We start from the raw sequence: 15247 nt of genomic DNA on the forward strand, positions 1-15247 counted from the left end.
CACTTCTTAAGGAAGTCTGCTGCCTCCCTGGGGCCCGGGTTAAAGATGTGAAGAGAAAGCTTCCTACCCTGGTACGGCCCTCAGATTATTATCCATTATGGATTTTTCATGTAGGCAGCGATGAAGTTGCAACAAGAAGTTCGAGGGCAATCAAGAGAGACTTGGGATGACTGGTTCAGGGATCAGGAGCACAAGTAGTGTTCTCCTCTATCCTTCCAGTTGCAGGGAAGGATAAGAGAAGTAACAGGAAGAGCCAGCAGATCAATACTTGGCTCCAAGCCTGGTGTTGCCAGCAGAATTTGGGTTGTTTTTTTTTTATCATGGGTCAGTTTACCTGACACCAGGCCTGCTGGCGACAGACGGGGTACACCTGTTTCTAAGGGGGAAAAAGGGTCTTTGCACAGGAGTTAGCAGGGCTCACTGAAGAAGCTTTAAACTAGATTTGAAGGGGGAAAGGGATAAAACCAGGCTCACTAGAGATAAGCCTGGGGGCAGCATGCCAAAGTTTGAGGGACGGTGTGCTAGCGAGGTCCTTTGGTCTGCCCTCTCAGTCAGGCAAGGAATGGAGATCCATGTGGCAGCAAAGATGCAAGGGTTATTGATGTGTTAGAAACTACGGAAGCGCCTGAGAATGGTCACGTAGGAACTAGAGCTTCTCCCCCAAAAAAGGTGGCAGGATCAATAGCCCAACTGAAGTGCATCTACACCAATGCATGCAGCATGGGCAACAAACAGGAGCCATTGTGCGGCAGGAAAACTATGATGTAATTGCAATCACGGAAACATGGTGGGATGATTCACACAACTGGAGTACTGCAATAGATGACTATAAACTTTTCAGAAGGGATAGGCAAGGAAGGAGAGGTGGTGGGGTAGCCCTGTATGTTAGGGAGTGTTTTGACTGTCTAGAGCTTGACCATGGTGATGAAAGCATTGAGCATTTATGGGTAAGAATCAGGGTGAAGGCCAACAAGGCAGATATCATGCTGGGAGTCTGTTATAGACCACCCAACCAGGATGAAGAGACAGAACTGCCAGCAGAACTGCCACCTTGGACTTCTGGAGGGCAGACTTTGGCCTGTTTAGGAGCCTGGTTGACAGAGTCCCTTGGGAGGCAGTCCTGAAGGGCAAAGGAGTCCAGGAAAGCTGGCCATTCTTCAAGAAGGAAGTCTTAAAGGCGCAGGAGCGGGCCGTTACCATGTGCTGAAAGATGAGCCGGCGGGGAAGACCACCAGCCAGGCTGAACAGAGCACTTTGGTTGGAACTCAGGAAAAAAAAGGAGTTTATGACCTTTGGAAGAAGCAGCAGGCAACTCAGGAGGACTACAAGGATGTTGTGAGGTTATGCAGGGAGAAAATTAGAAGGGCCAAAGCCCAACTAGAACTTAATCTGGCTACTGCAGTAAAAGACAATAAAAAATGTTTCTATAAATACACTGGCAACAAAAGGAGGACTAAGGAGAATTTCCATGCTTTATTGGATGCAGGGAGAAACATAGTGACAAAGGATAAGGAAAAGGCTGAGGTACTTAATGCCTTCTTTGCCTCAGTCTTAAATAGTAAGACCAGTTGTTCTCTGGGTACCCAGCCCCCTGAGCTAGAAGACAGGGAGCAGAATGAAGTCCCCATAATCCAAGGGGAAATGGTTCGTGTGTGTCTAAATGCCACACCACTTAGACACACACAAGTCTATGGGGCCAGATGGGATCTACCCAAGGGTACTGAGGGAGCTGGCAGAAGTGCTCCCCAAGTCACTTTCAATCATTTGTCAGCAGCCCTGCCTAACAGGGGAGGTCCCAGTTGACTAGAGGTTAGCAAATGTGACACCCATCTACAAGAAGGGCTGGAAGGAGGATCCAGGGAACTACAGGCCTGTCAGTCTGACCTTAGTGCCAGGGAAGGTTATGGAGATCATCTTGAGTGCCATCACACAGCATGTACAGGACAACCAGGTGAATAGGCCCAGTCAGCATGCATTTATGAAAGGCAGGTCCTGCTTGACTAACCTGATCTCCTTCTATGACAAGGTGATCCCCTGAGTGGACGAGGGAAAGGCTGTGGATGTTGCCTACCTAGACTTTAGTAAAGCCTTTGACAGACACCGTTTCCCACAGCATTCTCCTAGAGAAACTGACTGCTCATGGCTTGGACAGGCGTACTCTTCGCTGGGTAAAAAACTGGCTGGATGGCCAGGCCCAAAGAGTGGTGGTGAATGGAGCTAAATCCAGTTGGCAGCCAGTCACAAGTGGTGTTCCCCAGAGCTCAGTACTGGGACCAGTTCTGTTTAATATCTTTATCAATGATCTGGATGAGGGGATTGAGTGCACCCTCAGTAAGTTTGCAGATGACACCAGGTTGGGCAGGAGTGTTGATCTGCTGGAGGGTAGAAAGGCTAAGTGCAAGGTCCTGCACTTGGGTCACAGCAACCCCATGCAATGCTACAGGCTTGGGGAAGAGTGCCTGGAAAGCTGCCTGGTGGAAAAGGACCTTGGGGTGTTGGTTGACAGCCGGCTGCATATGAGCCAGCAGTGTGCCCAGGGGGCCAAGAAGGCCAATAGCATCCTGGCTTGTATCAGAAATAGTGTGGCCAGCAGGAGTAGGGAAGCGATCGTTCCCCTGTACTCAGCACTGGTGAGACTGCACCTCGAATACTGTGTTCAGTTTTGGGCCCCCCACTACAAGAGAGACATTGAGGTGCTAGAGTGTGTCCAGAGAAGGGCAACGAAGCTGGTGAAAGGTCTAGAGCAGAAGTCTTATGAGGAGCGGCTGAGGGAACTGGGGTTGTTTAGCCTGGAGAAAAGGAGGCTGAGGGGAGACCTTATTGCTCTCTACAACCACCTGAAAGGAGGTTGGAGAGAGGTGGGGGTCGGTCTCTTCTCCCAAGTAAAAAGCAATAGGATGAGAAGAAATGGCCTCAAGTTGTGCCAGGGGAGGTTTAGATTGGATATTAGGAAAAATTTCTTCACCAAAAACATTGTCAGGCATTGGAACAGGCTGCCCAGGGAAGTGGTTGAGTCACCATGCCTGGGGGTATTTAAAAGACATTTGGATGAGGTGCTTATGGACATGGTGTAGTGGTGGACTTGGCAGTGCTAAGTTATACAGTTGGACTTGATGATCTTAAAGGTCTTTTCCAACCTAAACAATTCTATGATTCCATACTTGCACTCTTGTACCCACCCACAAGCACAAAGACTCTGTGTACCCAAGTGGTCTGGCCAGGATTATTTGTGTGCAACACAGAGGGCAAGAGACACTGGCCACCAAGCCCTCAACACATCTTGGGCTCTGTGACTGGCAGCGAAGAACTGATTTCGGACTTCTTTCTTGCACCTTTAAGGAATGAATGGATGCTTTCGGGGACCTTCTGCCTTGTTATTTTGTCTCAGTCCTCACAAACAATAAGAAAAATGAGATCTATGAAATTAAGGAATTTTAGTCATGGATGTAGCCCTGTTCTTCATCTTCTTGACACCTATCTCTATATCAGAGTTAGTCTCTTCTTGCTACTTGGTAACCTGAATGAAGTCACACACTAATGTGTCAACACCATTAATGCAATTAACACTTTTTCTACTGTTTGTTCAAGTGTCTAGACACAGGCGCTTTTGTATTTATACCAATCTTAATGCTATTGTTACACAGTTCAGAAAGTTAGGTTGTCACATTCCAAAAAGTCTTACCTGAAAATGGTTTCAATGAAAAAAGATTTGATTACTTAAACCATAACTTAAATTCATAAGATAGTAGCATGATACCACACAGTTTAAACATTGTAGAAAGCCACATCTAGCTAAAAGCAATGGAAAGACAGGATGATTCCATTGGCTTTAGAATTGCTGGCAAAAATAACTGATGAAATTTGCACTCCAGTGTCAGATCAGACAGAGAATGTAGAGGAATAAAACTAAGATTTGAAGCAAGCTATTCTACATTTTTCTAGAGTTAATCTCAGCCACAGAGAGCTAGTAAAGACTGCAAGTTCTTTCTTCAGGAAGTGCTTCCTGACGTGCTAACTCTAGAAGTCAAGCATTTATAAAGAACTTATTTTAGGAAAATAAGATAAAAATCAAAACCTGTATTAGACTTGGGGGGGGACGGGACATCAGAGGAACTATTGAGACACTACAAAGGAAAATCTGAAGCAATACCCTTAGTTCAGATAAGGCTTATAAAAGTTCAGGAAGAACTGAAAGACATGACTTCAGATAAGACCTATGAAACACTGGTTTTGGTCAAGTATTTTAAACGCAGTGTTCTGATGACGTGCTTAACAATATTTAGCACTCCTGATTTTGTCTTTTCTCCAGAAGATGAATCAGTGTATATGGACACTACAGAACAGAGACAAAACTAGACTTACCAGATGTCTAGTTAGCTTGCTAGAAGTCATTTTTGAGAGATTATTTCACATATTCATTGCAAGAAAGTATCTCTCTTTGTTCAATGGGTAACTTTTGACAAACTGACAATGCTGCAAGACTGATTAAACAGTGTAAGAGCTTTAAATTCTAGCAAAAGACTGTAGGCCCCAAGTTGTGTTCAAGTATCTTGATGCCTCTACTTAAACACTTATTTTATTAATCAAGGAGGGGAAAAAAAACGTTAGGCAGAGACAGAAGTAACCAGGATTAAGGGAATCATTTAATAGCTGTGGCTATAAAGACTTCAAAATTTCACGAAACTGAATCTTAAGCACTTCTCCCGCACAGCACTAATGCCCAGTCATTTGGGACAAGTCATGCACCCTCTCAAGAAGACATATAGGATATATGTTTTTTACCCTCCATGCACCCAGATGTTGCATGGATGAGCACAAACATCTTCATCACTTGAAGGTATGGTCACCTGTTTCGGTGGTCTGCAGCACTGATGTGTGCAGGACTCTCCACACATACACTGCTACATGACCAGAAAAGGGTCCATCACATCATGGGGATGTCTGCACTATAAGCACATGGATAGAAGTCTGGCTACATGATAAGCCTGAAGAGAGCAGCAAGGGGCAGCCTACAGACCAGATAGTGCCTGTGGACCAAATACTGGCCAGCCCTGCAGTGCCATCTACAATCATGCAGGTGCTACATTCATTTCAACCTTTCTTACCCTGCATCACAGCCATCACACAGCAGCAGGCGATCCTCATGGTCGCTTCTGCCACACACCTCACAGAAGGTTGGATCATCCTCTCCATCATTACCCTGAGTTTTCGTGTTCTCAACAGGAATCTAAATAAAAGAGGGATTCACATTTTATGCAGAATATGGCACTTTTTAAAATCCATTGTCACATTAACAGTACCTGCAGGAAAATCTAAAAGTGAATGAACCAAAATGGCTGTTACATACCAGAACCTTCATTTAGGTCATTCAACACATCTAGGACATGATCAAATGCTTGAAAACATCTACTGAACTTGCCTACTGTCAGACACCAACAACTATAGAAAACTGCATTTTAAGAATAGGCGAAACCAAAATTCCCAAATAAGATCCAAAGTAGTCAAATAAACAAAAAAACCCCAAAACAAGACAGCAAGCTTAGATTTTTTTACCCCTAAACATATGATTTAAATGTTAATTTGCACTTCTGTTAAAATGCAAACACTTAATAATAAACCATCAGTTTATTAAAACAGAGCATCAAACTCCTAAATGTCCCCTGAAAACCAACATGTTTCTGATATTAATAAAGAGCAATGACAGCTTTTCAATATTCTTTTGTGAGAGACTACTAGCACAGTCAACCTATGCCTTTAATAGCTTTACTATTGCCTTATGTCTCTCTCCCCTTACAAACCCAACTGCTACACAGTATAGCTGGTAGCAAGACATAAGGAAGAGATTATGTATAACCCAGGTTATTCCTATTCATATTATATCAGCACTTGCAGTATGCAAGACATTTTCCCCATGTGGACAGGCTTATCAATGCAGAACAGCTTAGAGTCAAATGTCCATTATGCAAAAGAGGCAGTTATGAAAACCACCCTTTTGCTATGAGAAATGATGCCACACTTCAATCCACACACAATCCTGCAGGAAACATGGTAAAGGAGGAAAAAAAATTGTAACTTCCTTAAAAGGCAATCTCAAAATAGGACAGAAATAATTCATCCAGATACCAAATATCAGATAAACATGATAGAAGTGTAAACCTTTGCATGGCTATTTTATGGCAATTGGCCTTGTTGTCTGCTACAGTAGAAAGCTTACCTTTTTTAAGATTTTACCACCAAAATGTGCCCGAATGCTAATGTACTTAAAGAGGATTCGATCCACTGGACAGGAGTTTGCATTCTAGAAAGAAAAACAAAAATGTTTCCCCGTACAGTTAATAAGCACATCTCCTTATTCAATTTTTAAGAAGGAAATCTTCAATTATTAATGTAATAAGCATTAAATTAATGTAGTAATCATTTTAACAGCTACTGGTCTTGACATTTTAAGTACTTAAATCTGACTTATCTGGTTTACAAACAACCTATTGTATCAGAGAAAACATGCATTTTTAGAAAAGCATTCATTATACCAAAGTCATGTAATTATTATTCAATTGCCAAGGCAACATCAAAGTTCTTTCAAACATTGCCTTGAAATAGTGCTCAAGTTTTAGGGTATTTTCTTTCTTTTGGACGAATGAGCAACTGGAAATTGCTTACAAATATATTCAGTAAGAGTGATTTTTTTTTTTTAAATTTAATTACCACTGGTACTGCTGCATGCACAGTAAGTTTTGTTGTAATTCTCACCCTGGATTATGATTATGGGAACTACACAGTTAGGTGGCAAGGAACTCTGACTGAAAACTGAATTCAGAGCAAACTGCTGATTTAGTCAGTATTCTTTTATATCTTTTCTATGTTTAAATGTTCACTGTCTCAACAGACCCCCATCCAACAGCCACAACACAGAATTCAACAAGAGATAAACACAGATATACAGAGAAATATATACATACACACAGACAGAAAACCAGTATTACTGGTGTCTTGATTGAAAAAAAAGAATTTTAAATGCCTAGCAACACACTCACTTATGACATTACAGCTTTCAGAGAACAGAACAGATCAGGATGGGTACAAGAAAAACAGATCCACACTTCACAAACATGAATCCTGCCAAATAGAGCAGTAACCCAAGTCTGAGTAAAAAAGCTCAAGAACGAAAATATTTATATTACAGTGTTTTATTCTTATTATAGCAGAACAGCATGATCAGAGGGGAGAGAGCAGAGCACACCAGGAGGCCACAGGACATCAGGGACAAAACAGCTCACCTTCGACCACTCCACGATGCAGTCCAAACAGAAGTAATGGGAACAGTTCTCAGGAGTCCCAACAGCCTGATCCCTAAATGTGTTGAGGCAAATGGGGCAGTTTTCACCATCCTCATCAGAGGAAACGCTCGCTCTGTTTATGTGTGGCTCTAATTTCAGAGAATCAGTCATTCCCCCCACAGCAGCCTCAGCTTCTTCCTCCTCTTGCTCTTCTTCCTCATCTTCACAATCTTAAAAAGTGAGAGATGAAAAACAACTCGTGTGCTGCAGGGCTTCAGCAGTGATGGCAGAGGGGGTGGGCAGAGGATGGGGTACCAGTTCACAGAAAATTCCAAGTAAGCTTATTTTATGGGGCTGCAAGGGCAAAGCACAGCCTCCCCAGTTGGAGGCAAAAATTTTTGCTGTTTTCTTTTTTCCTAAATCCCTTCACTAAAAAGCAATGGATTATTCTGGTGAAAAAGAAAGCCTGATAACGTGACTAGTCTTGCAAGAGATTAAAATGACAGACAGCAGAAAAACAACAGATTATCAAAACAACAAGAGAGTAGGATATGTCAGGCTACCACTGAACACTAAAGTTAGAAAATAAAGTTATAATAAAGTTATCATGTATCCAACTTTTTTTTTTTTCTCAACAGACACTCCAGAGGACAAGAAGCAGCAATACACTAACCAGCAGAAGAGCCGATTAAAGATTTCACTAGTAAACCATGAATTTGAGAGTCAAGGGATCTGGGTGCCTAGCTGGAGACTGCTTAAAGAAGCTTAGTTTTGAGTAAAATTAATTTTAAACACTCAGCACACACTGTTGAAAGGTGTTTTTATTTTTAGTACAAAATACAGAGACGTGTGTTAGTCTTTCCCTAAAACCTGTGAATTAAGTTGGCATTTTCAAGAAGCAGCAAAAAGTTACCTAAAAACTACTCTCACCTATTTTGGTGGGGGTTGGTTGGTTGGGTTGATTGGGGGGGGGGGGGGGGGGGGGGGGGAAGCTGCTGCTGTTTTGTGGATTTTTTTTTTTTAATAATGAAAATGGGGCCCTTGCCTTTTGTCTTTTCTATTGAATTCTGCTGCATGGACATAGCAGAGAATACTCTAAATGCTGGATTAATAAAGCTTTTTGGCACCTAGTGTCAACTTTTTACCCTGTGTTCAAATCAGTCTAACTAGTAACTCATAAAACTGTGCTCTTGCCTTCCCAACAAGCTTTAAGATGTGATAAAAAACTCTATTTTTGTCTATACAAATAATAATTTGAGTGCAGCAGTTTCAGAAGCACATGCATCTAAGAGTACATTTTCAGTAAAATTAACAAATCCAAGTAACATCCACACTCCTTTTTCAAAGAAAAATTAGTCAAGTCTTCTTCCCTCCTCCCCAGGCTTAAGAGCAATAGTAATTTATTTCCAAAACTCCCCATCACAACATTCACTTTAGAGCCCCATGCCAAAGCAAACAAACAAGCATGCTTTTCATAAGTGAAAAAATAGCATGAGCCATTGCAGCAATTTTGACTTTTTTCTACTCATGATGAGGCAGAGTTCACTCCTACTGACTATAACTACACCACTTTGGCTAGTGGATAGTCTTCAAACACACAAATGCTTTAAAAACTTAGAAATTGGGGAATATTATTCGTTTATTACTGTACAATTTAGCCATCGGCCTGACACAGCAGCAACTGTGGATTTACATTTCATGGTTAATTTCTGGAGGAAAAGCTTTCATGCCACTCTTCCTCCAATTATTAAAAAAATGCCTGTTAACGCACATTAACAGACCTACCTTCTAATTCTTCATCTTCACTTTCTTCTTTGTCCTCCTCACCTCCCTCTTCCTCAGTGTCATCTTCTTCCTCCTCACTTTCGGTATCATCTTCTGATTCACAGCTATTTCCACCATTGCTTTCTTAAAAAGAAAAGAGAAGAGAGGAAATATCTATTTGATGCAGGCAGGCAGAACAGTGAAGGACACACCAGAACTCCTGCTCAGGATGTCATATATGAAGTGAAAACCCAGATTTCCTCAGTGGTATCGACGCTGCCTGTTGCTGCGAAACTCAAGGGAAGCATGCCAGCAGTTTGAGATACAGAATTTAGGAAGCAAACCAAAAAAATTCTCAGGGAAAAAGAAATAAATGGTCACAAATATATCTGTATTTCTCTTTGGAGGTTAAACCAATAGGTGCTCCAACCTAGAACTATAAATGTGCACATGCAGAGAGGCTGCATTTACCTGTTTCACTGAGGAGCGCGAAACTCTGTCTTTTGCCTTTGCCTAGTGCAGCATTCTTGTTTATCAGTTCATCCTGGCTGTCATCATCCATGGCAGGACATTGGGAATCCGTTCCCTGAAAGAAGGCAGACTTCTGTGAGGCAGTGCACCACCTATGCAAGCAGAGCAGACGTCAGCCCAGCAAAGAGCATCCAACGCATCTGCAGAGACGTGAACAGTAGAAGGGATATTGCTCTACAGCAAAGGCTCCTCACATCATTGATTGGTTTTCCCAGTTTCAAGTCAGAGGTGGCTACAGGTAAGCAGTTATCATTAAATGAAGTTTCACATCCCTACTGAGCTAGATGAAACCAGCTGCTTGTGAAACTCAGTTTAGGTGAAAGATTCAGCTTTATATTGGGCTCCTGGATGACAGAAAAAGGTATAACCAGAATTCCCAACTGAAAATAGGAATAGAAAACCATCCTGTGGACTAGCAATAAAACACAGAACTGAAGGGGACCAGAGGCCCTTTGAACAATGCCTAACAGGATGACAGTATGTGTTTCAAATCAAAATACTCTATCTTGCTCAACTGAAAAGAAACAAGAAGAAAGATTACATATTTTAGATCTTTTTTAAAAAAGGCCTTTTCACAGCTCTGTCACGAAATAGAGAAGTCTCAGACCTCACAACCATTATTCCACAGAAAGGAGGAGACTTTATTTGGTGCATATTAATGCAATCACATTAATTGCTGTGCATGAGCACAGACTGGCAATAAAACTGACAGATACTGAGAGATGTCTCATGATCCAAATTCATAACGACAATCAAACCAGAGCTTTTAATATATAACGCTACAAAGCATTAAGAAAGACAGATCCCTGCAAGCTTCTACAAGCAAGTCATGGAAAAATACAATTAATTGATACTTATAAAGCTAGATGTTATATCTCAATACAAAAAAAAAAATTGGATTCTTCTACAAGTGTGGCAAAGAAGTTTCAGTTGGGTGCTCTTCTCCCACTCTCCCTGCTCTGCATTACGTATCTTGCATATCAGAGAATTTCTGGAACAAAACTTTATGTTTTATTCAAGTACTCTTGATGCGTATCTTTACTTGCACACTCCCTTTTTGAGGCACATAGCACAGCTCTGCACTTAAGAGCCTTAAAAAAGTAGGCTTCTCTAAACCAGACTAAACTGCAAATGGAGTCTTCAGTGGTCAGGGGGAAAAAAAAAAGCTGAAAAGAAAAAAGATCGAGCTTCAACACAACCAAGTTCTTGGTAAAGATTTCTCCTAACTTCAGTAAGAATCTTGCCTAAATAGAGGTTTAAACTTTTAGCTAAATTCGTGGCTGTTAACAGGAGTGTGTTTAAAAACAATTTATGTTGGCTGAAAACATGCAGACTCATCAAAAGCCAGTCACTCCATGATGTAACTGAAAAAAAAAAAAGGAAGAAACACTAGGAATTTCTCAAGTTTCAGCAGTACATATGTATGAATTATTCAAACTGAAACTCAATTATATAATATGCTCCCAAAAGCTCAGTTAGCTACAGCAATGCAAAATGCGTGGTGACATGACAGACAGGATACATAAGGGCAGAGACTGGCAGGACCAGTCCCATAGCAGGGCAGCGGCAGGCATATTTGTTATGTAGGTAGCAGGAATTTACATAGTGTATTTAGATTTCATGCAGAACCTCTGCCTGTATCACTTCTCCATTGGCAGATTGTGAGAATACAGTGGGTTGCTGCTGATCCGTCACTGCCACGTCCAGCCAGCTATGGCACTCCCGAGCCACTGAGGACGATGGAGGCCAACCAAAGCCACCGCGGGCGTAAAACTGTGGATAAGCCTCCACATCGCTACCACAATGACCTTCATTCCCCTGCTCCCTAGTTCTCCTGAAAGCACAGCAACAAGCACAGTGAGGAAAGGATCTTTTAATTTTTAAAAGTGATTCCCACAAACCATAGTTCTGACCAACATATACTTAACTACATTTCCAAACAGCATTCCTTCACTGCTGTAGAATAAAACAACTACCCATGCTATTTTCGCCCTGCTACCCCACGGAAAGATATCCTTTAAGCACAGAGGCAAACAAATCAGCACTTGTGACTTGACAATCTAAATCGACATATTTATGCTGCAAATGCAAGCCTGTACTTTGCTCGGAGGCAAAACTCAGAGTTAAGGAAAATCTGGTATTGCAGCAAACAATCAAGCCTTCAAATCTCATCAGTAAAAAAAAAGTCTGTGTTGTGGATAGTTGGGAATAGACAAGGAGAAACCAAGCGAGATGAAGTGAATTTGAGATTTTAAGCACACCGCAAATCTTACTTTACAACAACCTTTTCCAAACTGGGTAGCTGCTCTTAAGGAAAAAAGAAGGAAACCAAAGTTGACTATACACCTAATATGAGAGCTTGTTCTCCTATTTTTTAAGAACAATAAACAGCATTTCCAAGGTTTTTTTTCCTTATGGGAGACACTTTAAACAAATTACCACTGTGAAACACAAACACGTTCACCATACACTTCAGAGAGCTCACCCACCTGTACAAAAGCCCAGCTATATTTTTTTAACACTGCTGCCCCCCCCCCAGCCGGAACCTGCAGATACAAAATAGATAGGAAGCATTTTTGTTACTATTATGTAAACCAAGAAGTTTGGTTAAGAAGTAGATTGTAGTCATTCCTCTAACCTTAACTATGCACTTCTGCAACATAAAAGCCCAGACCTCTAAAGAGCAACCAGTTATCCCTGAAGGCCATTTGACTGAGGCAACTACAGCTGCTTTCAGTTTTGGGGGTGCCAAGGACCTGCTCTCACTGCTGTACCCAACCCCTCGCTGCTTGCTCACTTGGAAAATCCCACAGTGTGCAGTACTCTGCACACAGCCCTTCAGCAGCAGAGGCTCTCACATCCACCAATCCTCTCTTCTGCATCCTACTTTGAAGACTCTATTCAGAGTAATTTAGGATGCCTCCCCAGCAGGCAGCTCACAAACACAGATGCAGGGTAACCTGGCCAGAGATCCCTTGTCTTTGGACTCAATACCACTAACGCAAGGCATCACCACTTACAGCAAAACCCATTTCAATTCCCTGGGCAGGTACATCGTTCACACATTTGCAGTCTGCGCAGAGCACATCCAGTATTTGAATTACAGGTTGCACACTAGGTCTGCTAAAGGCAGACACCGTACTCCTCCTTAACATCCCCCTGTTTTCAAATTCTCAATTAGAAGAACCTTTATTTTAATAAAACATTAAACCGCAAAAGCAGTGAGTGTGTGGCAGGTGTTCAATCACTTTATATGCACCAGTGCTTTTCCCCAGCCTCAGGTTCCCATCACAAAGGCACAGCCTCGCCAGGGCCAAGTTGGGTTTGCACTGAGCACTGCACGCCTACCACAGCATGGGCTCTGCTGCAGTAGAAATCGTAAGCCCAGGCTTTGCTATTAAGACAGATTACATTTTTACATAGAGCTGCCTTAAGTAATTTTAATTGTACAATCAAATGGCAATTACAAATACTTTCTTCAAGCCGTATTAGCAACAGGGTTTTCTGTTGGCTTTAAGAACAGAGAAGATTGTTTCCTCCAGAACAAGTGTTTATCAAACAAGCACTTCCGTAAACATTTAGTTTTTTGAACTAAGATTCTTATGCATTACCACAAATCAGTATTTTAATGTACTTTGAGTATGTTCCAGCTAGAAGGCAAGTGCAGGTTTCTAACCATCAGAGGAGCCACGGTCTGCAAAACACACTCAAGCTCTATCTCATTCTGACACGAAGCCATCGGAGCCACCTAAAACAGCAAGTGACTATTCCAGTCATATGCACCTTCCTTTCTAGCACCAACCGATTTCCTCCATTGCTAACTTCTTACAGTAGCTTCTAGCTTTTAGAAACAGAAGAGCTACTAGACAAGGCATTTATTTTAATCTGCTTCGGTAACATTCAGGATTATATACAGGCAAAGAAAACAAGTCAGCTGGATTTTCTCACAGGGTGGTTTTGAATGCTGATCTAATTTCATGGGCAATTATTGAGCAGTCATGTTCCAAAGAGCACTTATAACTAAATTTAAGTCTACTAAATATCCAAACACATGAGCTTTCAGTTCTCGTTGGCACATCTGCTTTATTTGTTGGGGGGGGGGGGGTTTGTTGGTTTTTTTTTTTCTTTTCTTTTCTTCCCAAATGAACCAAACAATTCCGTTCCCTCTGGAAAAAACATCATCACACATCAGAAAGCATTTGGTTTGTGTTCCAATTTCATATGCTACATTGAAAGAAAAGAAAGTAAGACTTGTAAAAATCATGGTTGTACCCAGTTGGAAAACATCTGGATATGGTGTGACTAGTATCTGCCACCACCACATTCCAAATGTAAAAGTAAGAACTAGGCAGGAAAAGTATTCAGATTAATGAGAGACTCCTACAGCCTAGAGCTGCACAATGCCAATCTAGCATGCACAGGGAGTTTTAAAAAAAGTCCTCTAAATCTAAATTTAGATCCAACTTTCCCCTGTTTAAGTTATAAAAATATTAACTCTTAAATACCACTATCAGAACTGCCCATGCAACGATTTAAATAATGGAAGTGCCTAAGACCCTAACAGATAAGGCACAAAAAATTAATCCTGGGGTAGGTAAGGAAGCGCTTATCTTTCCCCCATCCTAGCCCTGCCCTAAACTTAGCCACCCTAAATTCCAGGACCAAAACTGTCCACCAAAGCTTCCCCAGGAGCTGACACTGCACTCTTTGGGGAGTTTGTAACACAAACAAAGCAATGCACGAGCTTTGCAAAGGCTCTTTTGAAGTGTGGCATCTTACCCAGAGGAGCAGCTGGGTGTTTTGTACCTCTGTATTCAAAGCAGCAGCCAAGCTCTATGCAATTCCCAGCCTGCAATTCCCCAAAGCCACTGGCTCTGTTTCCAGCTGTGAATCAAACACTGCACATCCTCCTTTCTTAACATGCTTCTTTTCTTAGGAAGAGTCACCCTTACTGGTAAGTTCCCTTTCAGCATCAGTCTTTCACACCATTCCCATCTTTAACTACAGCTTTCCCTACTGTTTATGGGCATGGCTGGAAAAAAACCCAACCAACCAACCAAAAAACTCCTGCACTTTTATGCCTTTTTTTTTTTATGCACAGCCATAAGAAAAGGTACCAAGACATACTGACCTTCAAGAAAGGAAATAACATAGCGAACACCTCTGCAACACATCAGCAATGCATCCACGCAACAACCAGCAGGAAAACCAGGAACTAAAACTAGAAAAAGCACACCCACCCCACTGTTATTGAACATGGGGTGCCCAATGAAGAACACCAGTTACACAGTTTAAAAAACTGTCAGTAAGCACAGGTCCCTCAAGGCAAAGTTTTTGAACCTAAACATGCTCTTGCAATAAGCTAACATGAGTTAAAAAAATGCTTGCATGAAAACCTCATTTCTACTTGTTAGCCGAGAGGCCCACTGACTTCCCTGTAGAAGGCTGACATAGCTTGTAACTTCTTCAAATGCACTCATGCGTGCGCCACAAACGTCGGGAGGGGGCTAGGGGAGGGACGCCAGAAACAGATCTATTTAGTAAGTCGTCTTTGCGGCAGCAAAGGAAGCTGCCTGCTCCACCGGTCATGATCGCTCCCCAGTACCGGGCCGCCGCCCCGCAGGTCCTCCCCACGCAGAGAGACGCCGTCGCCGCCTGCTCGGCCACGTTATACC

General features: G+C 42.1%; 1 protein-coding gene across 4 annotated transcripts in view; it reads right to left on the reverse strand.

The window, feature by feature from the left end:
• PHRF1 (PHD and ring finger domains 1) overlaps positions 1-15247 on the reverse strand; it is a 38038-nt gene that overhangs the window by 22060 nt on the left and 731 nt on the right. For all 4 annotated transcript variants that reach the window (XM_075502380.1, XM_075502381.1, XM_075502382.1 and 1 more), the window contains exons 2-6: positions 9513-9627; positions 9063-9185; positions 7278-7507; positions 6215-6298; positions 5106-5227 (exon numbers count right to left, since the gene is read on the reverse strand). In XM_075502380.1, the coding sequence (XP_075358495.1) occupies positions 5106-5227; positions 6215-6298; positions 7278-7507; positions 9063-9185; positions 9513-9603 (650 nt within the window). In that variant the 5' untranslated portion in view covers positions 9604-9627. The remainder of the gene's footprint in view (positions 1-5105; positions 5228-6214; positions 6299-7277; positions 7508-9062; positions 9186-9512; positions 9628-15247) is intronic.

The sequence above is a fragment of the Mycteria americana genome, chromosome 5, assembly GCF_035582795.1.
Source record: "Mycteria americana isolate JAX WOST 10 ecotype Jacksonville Zoo and Gardens chromosome 5, USCA_MyAme_1.0, whole genome shotgun sequence".
NCBI classification, from domain to species: domain Eukaryota; kingdom Metazoa; phylum Chordata; class Aves; order Ciconiiformes; family Ciconiidae; genus Mycteria; species Mycteria americana.